This window comes from Ctenopharyngodon idella, chromosome 10, assembly GCF_019924925.1.
Source record: "Ctenopharyngodon idella isolate HZGC_01 chromosome 10, HZGC01, whole genome shotgun sequence".
NCBI lineage: Eukaryota > Metazoa > Chordata > Actinopteri > Cypriniformes > Xenocyprididae > Ctenopharyngodon > Ctenopharyngodon idella.
This window is the reverse complement of record NC_067229.1, coordinates 9,708,336-9,722,042: the sequence shown is the minus strand read 5'-3', so window position 1 is coordinate 9,722,042 and position 13,707 is coordinate 9,708,336. Positions and strand designations below refer to the sequence as shown.

The following is a 13,707-nucleotide window of genomic DNA, read 5'->3' as shown; positions in this document are numbered from 1 at the left end:
AATTTTGTACTTAATGCACTTTAATTGTGTGGAAGTACTGCTGAGGTCCAACTAAAGATATACTTAAGTATATATTTTTTTATATTAAGAAATGTGCATTGTGCAATAAAAAAAAAAAAAAAATCCAAATAAAGTTTAATTTTATATCAGTAAGTCTTAAGTGATATGTTATATGGTAATGGAATATGTTAATGGATTTGAAGTATACTTAGTATGAAATAAATGTATTTTAAATAGATTTTGGTATAGGTTTTTTTTTTTTACTAGGGATGATAACAGCACATAAAAATTACAGAGACTTAAACTAAAATAAAACATTGGAGATATAAAAATAAAAGATCATTCAAAATATTAATAAATACTATAATAGTATATAAAGGATTCTAAAATAACTGACTAATGATGTTTTAGTGCCACGCTAAGACATTATGGATTTTTACTACAAATAATTCCGAATTCATTGTCAAAATATTACAATTTGAATGTTATTAATGAATTACTTTATTCTCGTATAGATTTATTTTCTCAAAACATTTATCAAATTTTCGTTTGTTTTTTAAACATGACAGTGTAGTGCTCTCTTAATACCATTCACCACATTTTACCATACTTAAATCCATTCAACATAAACTGTGAAATTAAAAGGTCTAGGCCTGGTAATATCTCAATGAGAGTGATTTGTGATTCAGGCTCAAATTAGATTATAGATTTGAGCTTCAAGTGTAGCGATAAAATCACAATGGGAAACTTCTGTTAGGAGTAATACACCCAAAAACAGTTCATCTGGCCTTTATCAAGAGTAAATCCATAGATGTAGATTCCAATCCCTACGTAACACTTGCCCACGTTACTTATCTGAAGCGTTTGTAGACATTCAGATAACAACGCTTATAGCTAACGATCGCCAATCACACATAAAGTTGTTTGCAATTTAAAGCTAATCATAAAGTAATGTGTAGTAACAGATAAAGAACAAAAAGTAAAAAGATAAAAGCTAATTGCAGCCGTGACACACAAGCAAAGTGTCGAAATCAGAGCGGAATGGCTGGAATTCGGCGAACTGACTGAATGCATGACAAAAGCTAGTGGGGCTAAAGGTAAAGTGCCATCCTTTCACTCCCCTTTAAAAGCAAAAGCCCACTATGTTGCACCGTGTTGACAGATATCAGTGGCTTTTAAAGCCTGATAAAGTCTGAAAGCCTCTTAAGGCTCCTAATGAGGGTGCCGTCATATAGACTGCCTCTTGCAGAAGTGAGGCTTTTGATTTCTGTCACATGGAATGAAAGGACAGTGGGCAAAGAAATAACCCTTAAATATTAGGGTCATTGCAAGGGCCACTTCCTCTTCTACTCAAGATTTGTAAAATATCAGAGCACTCAGGATTGATTGGAAGGTTCTTTACCTTTGAGCGAAATCTAAATGAGCATGTTTGGTGACAAAAACAACAAGCGAACACGCTAAGTGAGTGGTCAGATTGGGGAAGGGTTGGCGCACATTGTCACAAATCACTGAAAATAAATTTCTTCATACACAATTCTACAACGTCAGTATGTTTTCAAAGGGTGTCCGCTCTTGCTTTATATGTGTATTGATTAGACCCGGGCCTCACATCTTCCACATGACTTACAACCCGTCAGTGCCAAACTGCTTGGCTCACAAGAAAAACCTGCCCCTATTATCTTGCATTTAATTAAGACATAGCTGCAGTTTTATGCACCATTATTTGGCCCCGGCCAGGGGTCTCCAAGGCGTAAATATTGAACCGTTCCAGCCCTCGAATGTTAATCAATCCCAACCGACTTCCAAATTATTTGGTCTGTTTCAGGAAATTAATATTTGCACCTGTTATGAGTCTTTGCGCATGCATTACTGATCTCCCCTCTCTTTGCACAAGGGTAGACGTATCGATTCAGATCAAGGAAACAAGACGGGCCGGCTTAATTAGAGCTTACCTATGTGGGAACAGCCTTTTTTGCTGCTTTAAAGCAAGAGTAAAGGGGAAAGAGCTGCGTGCCGTGACTGTATGGTGTGTTGTTCAGAGGTGTTTGGAAGAAACCCCCAGAGCCAAGCCTCAGGGACTTGAGATGCATCCCATCTCGTAGTCAAGTGTTGTTGCCATGGGTGGATAACTGTTATAACCGTGTCCTCTACATTTTGACAGTAACGAAGAGGAGACGAAAAAATGTGAATCATGTCAATCATTTTAATTTAAAAATACTCTTGAAGAAAATACGACAAGGACAGTTTGCATATTTTGGTTAAATTAGTTTAATATATAAAGTTTTTGAATATTTGGTTTCATTTCTAAAATCAGATGCCATTTTAAGGTGCAATAACATTAGCGAAGTTTCATGATAAAAAAGGTTCCTTTGTCAATAGTGTTGCAATGCACAAAGCACCGCTCAGACAGAAGTCAATTTCAGACCAAACAGCCTTCTGTTGGTCAACACGGCAAATTTGTGGAAAGAACTCCTTGTGAATTCTGCAAAATAACTGAAACAAAATAACTGTGTGAAGATTAACACTGTTCAATTCTCAACATCTTTAAGGGATAGTTCACCCAAAAATCATCCTTATGTCATTCTAAACCTGGGTGACCACAAAAGATGATTTTTTGAGGAATGTTTCAACAGTTTTGTCCATACAATTAAACTCAATGGGTTCAAAAACACAACATCCAACCCCACAGACTTTTATTGTATGGACAAAAAAACTACTTCTTTGGTGTTTTGCAGGAGAAAGAAAGTCATACAGGTTTAGAAAGACATGAGGGTGAATATGATAGAACATTCATTTTTTGGGGGGAACTGTCTATTCATGAGTCACGGCATTTAAGCTAATTTTTTTTGTTTTGTTTAAATGGGCTTTTTGTGCCTTTATTCGGAGAGGAAAGTAGACAGGATCGGCAAAGAACCTCAATCGAACTTGGGTCGGCGTGAACGCATTTGCGCCATATGTCAGCACACTAACCACTAGGCTATCGGCGCCGACAGACTGCTAGAGTTGACGTTATGTCTCACCATTTTCACTACAGCAGCTACCACCATTTTAATATGGCATTTAAATATGTTAGTAAGACTTTCCTTTGGTGTTTTCCTTTGAGGGAGGGGAAGTTTGATAGACAACATACATGTTGGCATTCACCTCAGAAATGGCCTCTACCATTGTCTATACTCCCCCTTAAACCCCACAAGAACATTGTTCACCCTTCAGTGCCTTTCCTGCTATTGAGAAAATCAATGTCTTGGTCGTAATTATTTAACCATTGATAAAGCCTTCAGCTCCTGCTAGAGCCCAAGCACCTATTCAACACATGGAGACTGACAGCGGGAAAGATAGAGACGCTTCGTCTTGCGGAAAAGCATGAGAAGTGATCGGCTGACTGCAATCGGTCCTCTCGACGAGCCGGCGAAATCGAGGAGACAAGTGACTGCTCCCAGGTCAACTCATGTCTCTCCTCCTCTTTATTGACACTTAGCTTTACAAAGAGCCCCCCTGGGCTCCCCCGACAGTGACAAATTGCAATGGTTTGGCTGCTCTGAGAGTGAACAGACACTAACTTAGAGCAGTGGGGAGTGGAACGGCGTGAGTAAATGCGATTTTGATTTCCGTTAACAGGCTTCATTTGTAAATGCAATACAGAGACTCTAAGTTTAACGAGTGTAAGAGGGCTGATCCAGTGGATTTGATGTTTTTATGTCATGGAGGCCAGAAGGCCTCCAATTGTTGACCTTGTGTGTGTGGCCTTGGGCTTAACAGCACATTTACCTGATAACTGATTCATTTTAAGATTTATTTAAAAAAAAAAAAAAAAAAAACAGGCTTCATAAAGGATGTTTGCTGTGAAATTGTAGTATCATAATGAGAACTGCCACACTGGCCTGAACACAGAAGTTTATACATATATATTTTTAATGAATTTAAATATAATATTTCTCATTTTAAATGTATAATTTTTACACACATTTATTTAATATTTATTTTTAAATTATTGAAAAAAATCACATTGTCATACATTTTATTCTGAAAAATGTATATAATTTCTTTCTAATATCTTTATACTTGTCATGGCGAAGCAAGTTGGGGTCACATTTACTGTTAATTGGTGAATTTTCACAGGCAAAATTTTGTAATTTCAATAGGAATCCATACAATTTGAAATTTCATGGGTGGGCAAAATATATCTTCACACAGATTTCACAACGGGTTCAAGTTGGTGACATGGATTTGCTGCTGTGACCAACGTGTTTGGACTGTGTTTGGACACCTTGATGACATACGTTTACTGCATATGATACAAAAATTCACATTTTCCGTAGAGTAAAAATGTTCTCTGCTCATAAATGGCTGAAGAATGAGCAGTGGGCTGAGACGGAGAAAAGATAAGTTCCCATAACTCCAGTAGTTTTCATAAAGCACAATGGGATTTTCATGCTTCATTTAATTAACCTCTGACTGGCTTCTCAATGGCAACTGGCAAAGTGTTTTTCTCATCCATGCACTTGTCTACATAGAGCCCCCGCCACCCCTCACCCACAGGATACTATTAATCGGAGCCATCTTTGATCTCTAGGCTTAGTTCTCTTAGTCTCTTAGTCTCTCAGGGCCTGGCACACAGCATGGGTGGGGCTAGCTGCTAGCACGGGGCAGTGCCTGGGGCGATACACTCCCCTCAGGTGAGAGTTTTATTATGGATGATGTTTCCCGCCAAATTATTTACACCAACACTCCAAATTCCCCCCAAACCACAACCAAAAAACCTCTGCTGCGCTAACTCGATCAACATAAACAAGGCTGAGAAGTCTGGAGTTTCATTTGTTCTCAGCACTGCTCTTTGGTCTACAGTAGGTAAGATGTAAGGAACCTTCTCTAGGTGCGTTGGGGGAGCTGGCGTAGATGCTTACGCCTGGCTTCATGGTTACACGTAGTTCAGGGACGCAGCAAACGGAACAGCTAGAGTTCAAAGTACACACACCCTCTGCACATCATATTCTCTTTTCCGGAACCACAGGATGGTACATTTGCAACTGATATGATGATATCCAAGCGGATGGTCAGCATTAATATTCCATGTTCTTAAGGGGCCAAACAGACACCCTGTTCTGTTTTTTTCATGTTGGTCTTTCATTGTGTAGACCTGTGTCTTTTGTGAATTGGCTGCAAGAGTTGCCTTGACCTGTGAGCAGCGGAATCTCCAATCACTTCAATGTAAAGCTAGCAGACTAACAGAAGCGAAGCTTTGAAAGTTACTGACAGTTATAAAAGCAAAACTGGATGCATTTGGCGTGCACATCTTTGGAGCAAATGGCCTCCTGATTTTCTTAACTCCAATAGAGTAAAATTGTGACCTTGGTTTTGTAAGTTTCCAAGTTGTAAGTATAACTAGAATTTGTGTAGCACTTAAGTGCGGTAAGCTAATGATCACATTCTGATTTTAACTTAAATCAGATTTTTATTTAAAAAAAAATTTTTTAATAATTAATTCACCCCAAAATGAAAATTCTGTCATGATCCAAATATGGAAGGTTAAGACCACTGACATCAAACATCATTGATTGTCTTGTAAACTGTCATGAGCCAGGTTTTCATTCACATATTTTATGCAAATTTTAAGATATTGCATAAAAATTGCTGGATGGAAATCACGATTCAAATAAAATTTCCAAAATGCACATAAAAAATGGTGGGTAAATTTTGTATTTATATGCAAAAAGTATGCTGGAAACACTGTACGAATAAATTCACTGAAAAAAAACATTTATTAAAAGTCATGAAATCAACAGGGTTTTTTTTTTTTTATGTATTTAGGAAATTGCAAAAAATTGAAGAAAAAAAGTGTGCTCTCTAAACCACAGTTTATTACATTTAAATGAAAATGGCTTCGGTTTCTATTTTGTGCCAATTTTTTTTTTTCTTTTGAATACATTGAAACTGCTTTACTCGTAGATTGTTTCGGCAATATGCTGATTTTTTTGCATAAATTAAATCTGCAACTTAGATGAAAGCATAACTAGTGGCGTATTGTATGAAGAGTGACGTAATGTATTGAAGAGCGAATAAGATTCCTGAGCTATATGATTTACAGAGAATAACAGTTTTAGACAGACCTGACTAGTCTGGCATCAATGGTAAAGCAAAGTTGGCGGAGAAGGTATGAGACGGTGGCATTCATAATGATGGTCTTATCATACAGGGGGAAGTGAATATGGTCTTGTGGCTTATCTCAAGGTCCCTCAAGAACCTTGGGAGCAAGCAAGTGAGATTTGGACAATGCACAGAGGCACTTTCCACCCCTCCACCTCTTTCTTAATACTCACCCAAGCTGAACAGCACCAGGAACTTGAGGCAGACGAACTCCCTCTGGTCCAGCTGGAGGGATCTCAGTTTGCTCACCAGCTCCTGCGCGTGACTCAGGAGGTTGTTGAGTGTGGCACCGGCTTGGGAGGCAATTAGGGCGTAATCCACCTGAAGAGAAAGGGCCAGAGTGTTCACATACACAAACAATAGAGGTATTACCACAAGCAACATGGCAGATCTCTGAAGGTTTGAAACATCTCAGGTACAAAAAAAAAAAATTGAAGATGGACCCTTTTCACAGTATCAGGATTCTCAGATGCAAAAGTCAACATACTTAGATAAACTTTTATATAGTGGTGAACAGAAACTACAACAAATATAATGTTTGCGTTCCACGCCATGGTACCGTTTCTGTGACTTTCCAAAAAAGGAAAAAAACCCCGAAAGATTGATTTTGGTGGTCAGAAGAGAGAAATATGTCAAATTTACCGTCACCCCCTCCACTTTTGTATTAGAAACACTCAAGCACCAGCGTTAAACAGTTTTCTGTCATTTAATGCCAAGGTAGGAAAACACAACGTACTGTGGAAACGCAGTCTGTGACATTGAAAGAAAGATTGTTTTCCAACATTGTTTTAAAACACTTTTCCAGTCTTCCATTGTTTGGTCAAACAAACAGTCCTGCCCCAAGAGCATGCCATTGGTTGAGCCAATTTCAGGTAATTACTGAATTATTTACTTATTTAGAACTTTAGAGAAATGGATCATAAATGCTATCGATTTCTAAGTTTATTTTCGAGAAGATGTGCTCATATTTGTTTGGAGACTCATAGAGCATATTTTATGACAAAAAAAAGAGTTGTTGGGAATGTTTTAGGAAGAGTTTCAGCCTTGTTCCTTGTTCATCGAGAATTCTATTTCTTGAATCGGAGTCCTTTTAGTTTAAAAGTTCAATCAAACTGGATCCAGACGGAACTTGGCACCACCTTTGGAGTTTTTTTAGCGCCGACTGAAGTAAGCACGTAACCAGCTCTGGCAGCTCTACGTTTCATACGCCTCCCTCCCTCCCTTTCTTTCCTTCCCAGGCTTCTCTCCACACAGCAGGGACAGTGCGCTGGGCCGAGGTCTGAATGATAATCAGCATCAAACCGAACGGGGAAGAGCTGCACGTTTCTCCATCCCTGGTGCCCAGACCCTCGGACCTCAGCGCCCTGCACCAGACGAGGGCGGTGGGGGTTGGAGAGGCGTGAGTGAGCGGGGGGCCCCTGGAGGTCCCTCAGGCTACCGGGCCGAACCCTGCGCGGGACCCCCGTGGCCCTTCTCCTCCCCTTTCAGGTGCACTTAATATCTGCAGCAGCAGCAAATTTGTCTTGGAGGCAAGTCCTTAGCTGCCACTCACTGTAAGCAGGCCATATTAAATTTTTATATTTATTGACAATTCATTACCATAATTGACTGCGCCAGGGTTTCTGGAAGAAGGTAGACTACGGGCCTCCTAAGCGTAAGGAGAGCTCCCTCTGAGCTGGATTTGCAATTAAAAACGCGGGCGGATTGGAATTTATTTATTGTGTAAATATGATGAGTGGAATTTTTTAAAGTCCTGGCTGGAGAATTGCGCTTTTCTCACCGGCTGTTTTTCGTGGATCTCTTCGAAGCCCATATGAAGCTACTGAAGTTGTCAATTAACTGGGATTTGACCAAGTGCCCCAAGCGTTAGTAACCAGATTAAAGTAAAAGTAGTGGGATGAGATCACAAATTTACAAAAATAATACAAATAATAGTACACACTGAAAATATTCAACATAAACATTAATTAACAAATATAAATACATTTTTAAAAGTTACATATTTTAATATTAATATTTTTAAAATACAGACTATGAAAATTTAGGGGAAAGAAGCCAAGAAATCTGTAAAATTTATGTGAATAAATTTGAACAGGGTGTAACATTTGTGTTCCATAATGAGGGTTGACACGACTGAGCAACACTTGGCAAGCAGTTTGTAGTAGTATTCTCTAATTCATTCTGACATTGTAAATATCAGTGAATGCTGAAAATACTGAGCACTGTATGAGTATGATTATGATGATTTGGATCCTTCTGAAGGCCTGGGACCTTCAGTGTGAGAGACAGAGACAGATACAGCACAAGAAGGAGTGGAGGGGGAGATGTAGGTCTGTGACATATTGGTAAGTCGCCCATGTAGTGTCATGTGTCGCAGCATTTCAGGACTGATCCCACACAGTGCTTTGCTGCTATATCAACACTAGGGAGTAACAATGACACAAATGTCCTCAAACAAGACAGTTCATTTGACAATTACAATTTTATGTATATTTGTTTTTTTTTATATTTAAATCCTGAGGAATATATTGTACTCCATATAAAAAAATTATAATTATAAAAAGTAAACATTGTTATTATTATTAACATAATTAATTTTAGATTATAACTGTAATATATTTTTTATTTGACAGTTTTATTTTTTATTACTTTTTATTTTATATTTTATATAATTTTTTTTTATTTTATATACAGTATATTGTTAGCTTGTAGTGTAGTAACTGTCTGTTAACTACTTACAAGGAGTATCTTGTATTTGCAGAAATGCAAATGTATGTATCTATTAATTCATTTCTACTAATAGCCACTACACTGAGAGACCGTCTGAAGTTATATACCACTGAAGTACAATATTCCTTTAACAACTGGCAGAGCGTTTGTTTGCTATGCATAAATCCAGACTGTGTTCATGTGTGAGCGTGTTGTGTGGCCGGGCTGTCAGTAGCCTGATCTGGAATAATAGGAAGTAATGACCTGTTTGAGTCTTTGCCTTCTCTCTCCCCAAAGGCTTTTTTTTTTCAGCACCAGCTGTTCATTAGGCAAAATATGCAAACAAGGTCCTCCACCCTGCCCCCAACCCTCCGTCAGACCTCGCTAATCAAACACAGAGACACGCTAAGCAGAGCACTCGCAATACAGACAAATCAAAGATAGCGAGCACAGTGAGATCTCAAAGATCTCCAGATGTGGCACTTCACGTACTTTCTCAGATTGTATTGCTCAGAAGTTGCTCTTTCATGGCTCAGGAGGCTAGAAACCACTTCCAGACCAATGAAACGAATCAAATTCTGACCTTAAATAGATTTGAGTCTGCACCAAAAACTGTGGTGAAGTTCTCAGTTGTGTTCTTTTAAATGTCAACTTTGTCTCAGGTATCTCTCCTAAAGTTCCTTGGGAGAGATAAAAGTAAATTTAACAACTGTTGACATTGAAAAAGTATAGAGCTATAAAATTAATATAGATAACATGTAGTTTGATCTTGGGAGAATTTGATGAGAAATGCTTGAGTTCATATTGAGATGTTTTAATTGCAAACTTTGGTATCTTAAATCCGAGCACAACGTGAGACATTGTTGAGATCTGTTTTGGGATTTTATGTGAGATTACCAGGTCTTTTTCTCAGGAGAAACATCTGAGAGACTGGAGACTTTAGCATATCTCAATTTGTTCACGTTGTAGAACTGAGTCAGCATCTAATTTCTAACAATTGTCTAATTTGTGTTTTTTTCTTTCTAATAGTTGACTTCATGGAAATCATGTCAGGACCTGGATTCAAACTCGCATCTTTTGCTGTAAAATTGACCAGAGCATGTGTATTAACAACAAGGCCACGGCTATGAAAAGTCACATATATTAGTTCTCAGACTTTGCTCTTATCCTTAGATGATCTCTCCGTATCTCTGTCATTATCATATCACCTATAATTCACTTCTGTTTCAAAAGACAGTCCTCTGATTAGCCGAAAACTGTTTGGAAAAGTTCTACTGTTCACGAGTCACTGTGTTTGAGCTGTCACTACTGTTGGATATCACTTTGTTGAGCAGGAGAGGGAGGAGGGAAAACATAGAATTAAAAATTAAACTCATGCCTTACTGACAGGCGGACAGAAGCATATTTATTTATAAGCAGTTTAAACATCTTCTGGAAGTGTGTGTGCATGTGCTGGAGCCAGAGACAGAATTTAAGGTCCTCGTGTGCAGAAAACTTCAGCTGAGCCTGAGGCGTCCGTCCAGCGATGTTCCTCAGAGACAAATGAGGTAAATCATACATATCTTCTGCTGCTTTCCCTCTTCGTCCATCTCTCTCTGTGTCTCTCATCCCTTCTTCACCGTGATGACTCGTGCATGCTTAACCAACCATTTTATTTATTCGTTCACCACGCACTTGATAAGAAGTGTACAATTGATTATTCTGGCCACATTAGTTTATACCTAAGCGTAATCCATTTTTAATGGAGTGGCTGGGGCAGTCGATAGCATTTTAAAGGATGTTGATCCACACTGGCAAAAAGGCCTGATGAGATCTACGGGGAGGAATGGAGGAGACTGGAGCGGACACTCACCTGTTGCCCCGTGACCAGGAGGATGGAGCCCTCTTTGGCGTGCATCACCTGCCGGAAAACGTGGTCCAGGATGAGGAGTTCACTCCAACAGTTCTGGAGAAGCTTCATTTGGTCATCAACCTGAGGAGAGACCAACAAATGTGTAAGAATGTGTAGATATTTTTTAACAATCATTAAAATAATTTGGGTAAATAACAACTTTTTCAAGTAGGTGAACATGTTCAAATTAGTGTTGTCAAAAGTACAGACTTCGATACCAAGTCGGTACTGACATTTTAAAAATGTGACGTTTGAGCGCTGTTGAGCAGATTCATAAACACCTCTGATTGGCCACTGTGTTCATGCGCTCAACAGATATGTCTGTGATTGGCTGTAATGATCAATGCACGGGAGCTTTTAAAAGGACACGCAAGTGTTTAAATTTGAAAGCGGGAGCGTTTGAAAGCAGGGGTCTATCAGCGCACTCCCGTGTGTATCTGTGTAAGCGCTCGGTGAAGAGCGTCATTGTTGACCATTTACAACATGTTTTTGAAGCGTTGATCATTGTAGCCAATGACAGACATATATGTTGAGCGCATGAACACAATAGCCAATCAGAGGTGTTTACGAATCCGCTCAACAGTGCTCAAAGCATCACATTTTTAAAATTTCAGTATCGACTTGGTATCACGCAAATTAAAGAACATAGACAAAGCCGGATCATTTCCATTATGACCAACGCAATCTACCAAGAGCAGCGCAAATTAGCACCTGGTTTAAGACTTTTGCTTTAATGCTTTTTTTGGCGGTAAATAATGGCACAAATACCAGTAAATTGACTAGCGCAAACCTTAGTAAATCACCTTGCATGATTCATTTAAATACTCTCCTCCCATAAATTTTGCATCTGAAAGGGAAACTCCTACAAATGCACATACAATAAGGTCAGCCGCAACTTCCCTTTTCAGGAATATTCAATGTCATCAAGCCCTCTTGTTTTTTAACTCCACCCCAACAACCATGTCATAAAGAAACTTTTCATGATCATTAATCTCAAATGTTAAAATCTCTCATTAAATATCCTCTTTTAATTGGAAATATGCCTTAATATGGAATTAAAATGGATTGCAAATGCCGTTTCATGTTGGTTTTAAGTCACAAAAGTTGTTGTTCAGTCAGACGCTTCGTACATTTGTCATTGGAGTGTTATTTCAACCTTCGACACTCACGTCTCGCCGTTTGTAGTTCAGACAACCAGTATGAAATCAATATTGGTCTTTAGGTCGCAAGAGGTCATTCTCGTGTGAACTTCGCCAAATGTCACTCTTTTCCAGTGCTGTTAATTAATCTGTTTGTGGAGCGATACGGCTTCATTTATCCCTCATGATTAAGTAGCGTGTTCAGTGTAGCACAGTTAGGAGCACGTACGTTGACATGCTCTCGGATGGGAGTTGAACGACTCCAACAACGCATTCATTGTCACCCTCCTTGGTTCTCATGGCTCCCTCGGTCAATCATTAAACAGAGACACAGGAGGTGAAAAGAGCTCTTTGAGTCTGGTGTCAGCAAGAATGAGGAAAAGTACTGAAAATGAGTCCCCGTCTGACTATTCTTCAAACTGTTATGTTTTTGTGCAGACAGTCGAAGAGCTACATATGAAACGGTTTTGATTCTCAATTCACCCATGTGAAATGTTTACACAAGGGTCATGAAAAGAATACAGAAATGTAATGAAATTTAATGATTATGAAGTCCCGTGAGGACAGTGAGTCGGCTAAGGACGTGAAAATAATGCTTGCGGTTTCTCAAGGCAGAGATAACGTGAATGAAATGCCTCTACTGCCTTGGGAGACTCCGTCGATATCTGCTTCGGATTGTTTTGACTGCTTGTGATTCTTGTTTGTGCTGCTCTCATAGTCATAACAAATGCTACAAAATCAATTTAAAGAATGTATTTCCAAATCGGGCAAAGCAAAAGCATTCTTGTTTGGTATCACTGCACTTATATCAACTGATTTACTGTAAAATCAATACTGTATGACCTAATTCTCCAGGTTCAAATACTAGGACTGATTTTTAAGCCCAAGTAGCAAATATATGCATTTGGCATCTCATGTATCTGCTAGCAAGTCATGCAAGTCAAACATGCCTGTTCAACAAAGAAACCTGTCATGTGGTCTTTTTTTTTTGACAGGCATTCTCATCAAAGGCCTTGTCCCCACATGAGCCTCTTATGCCCGGCGCATTTGGGTCATCAAACGGGGACGAGGCTGCCATGAGTCAAAGCAGGGGAAGACACAGCAGACCGGGGCTGCTGCCAGACACACGTCAGATGGGCAGAGAAGGCATCTCTGACCTTTTAAAGTGCGTCTGACACCGCTGTTTCCATGTCAGCTCGCTTCCCTTTGCACTGTCACAGCTATGTGTAACGGCTCTGATGTGCACTTACAACAGGCAAGCTATGTCCTTTAACACTGGAGGTAGTGACTTTGTATACAGTGGCTATCAAATGTTAAAGTTTTTCTGTGTAAATCATTTGTAAAAACATTTCTACTATTTTTAATGACTTTTTTTTTATCTAATGTTGAATTGAATTAAATTAATAATGTTTTTTACTAGCAATTTACATGTTTTACTATTCTTAAACCAAATTTTGAACGCAACAATTTAAGAGAGAATGTTTTTACGAACAATTTACATGGAAAGTAGAGCCTTTATTGTTACAATATACAAAACCTACCAAATACGTAGGAATATTTGCGTTCATTGCGTTGCATTCATGAAACATGAGCAGAATAAATTTATTTGTAAATTGTTTGTAAAACAACTTTTTTATTTTTTAGTTAATACAATTTTCTAAATTAATTTGACAATTTATGGAAAAATGTTTTTACGAACAGCTTACACAGAAAATAATAGCACCTTCGTTGTTACAATATACAATTGCTATCAAATATGTACGAAAGTTTGCATTAATGGACCTCATTTTATGTAAAATATTTGTAAAACTACTTTTAATATTT

At 38.5% G+C, this 13,707-nt stretch overlaps 1 protein-coding gene across 2 annotated transcripts in view; it reads right to left on the bottom strand.

The window, feature by feature from the left end:
• The window catches only part of nr5a2 (nuclear receptor subfamily 5, group A, member 2), a 59,273-nt gene that overhangs the window by 13,447 nt on the left and 32,119 nt on the right, over nt 1-13,707 (bottom strand). For both annotated transcript variants that reach the window (XM_051909542.1, XM_051909543.1), the window contains 2 exons: nt 10,706-10,825; nt 6,318-6,465 (listed from right to left, as the gene is read on the bottom strand). In XM_051909542.1, coding sequence (XP_051765502.1) covers nt 6,318-6,465; nt 10,706-10,825 — 268 coding nt within the window. The remainder of the gene's footprint in view (nt 1-6,317; nt 6,466-10,705; nt 10,826-13,707) is intronic.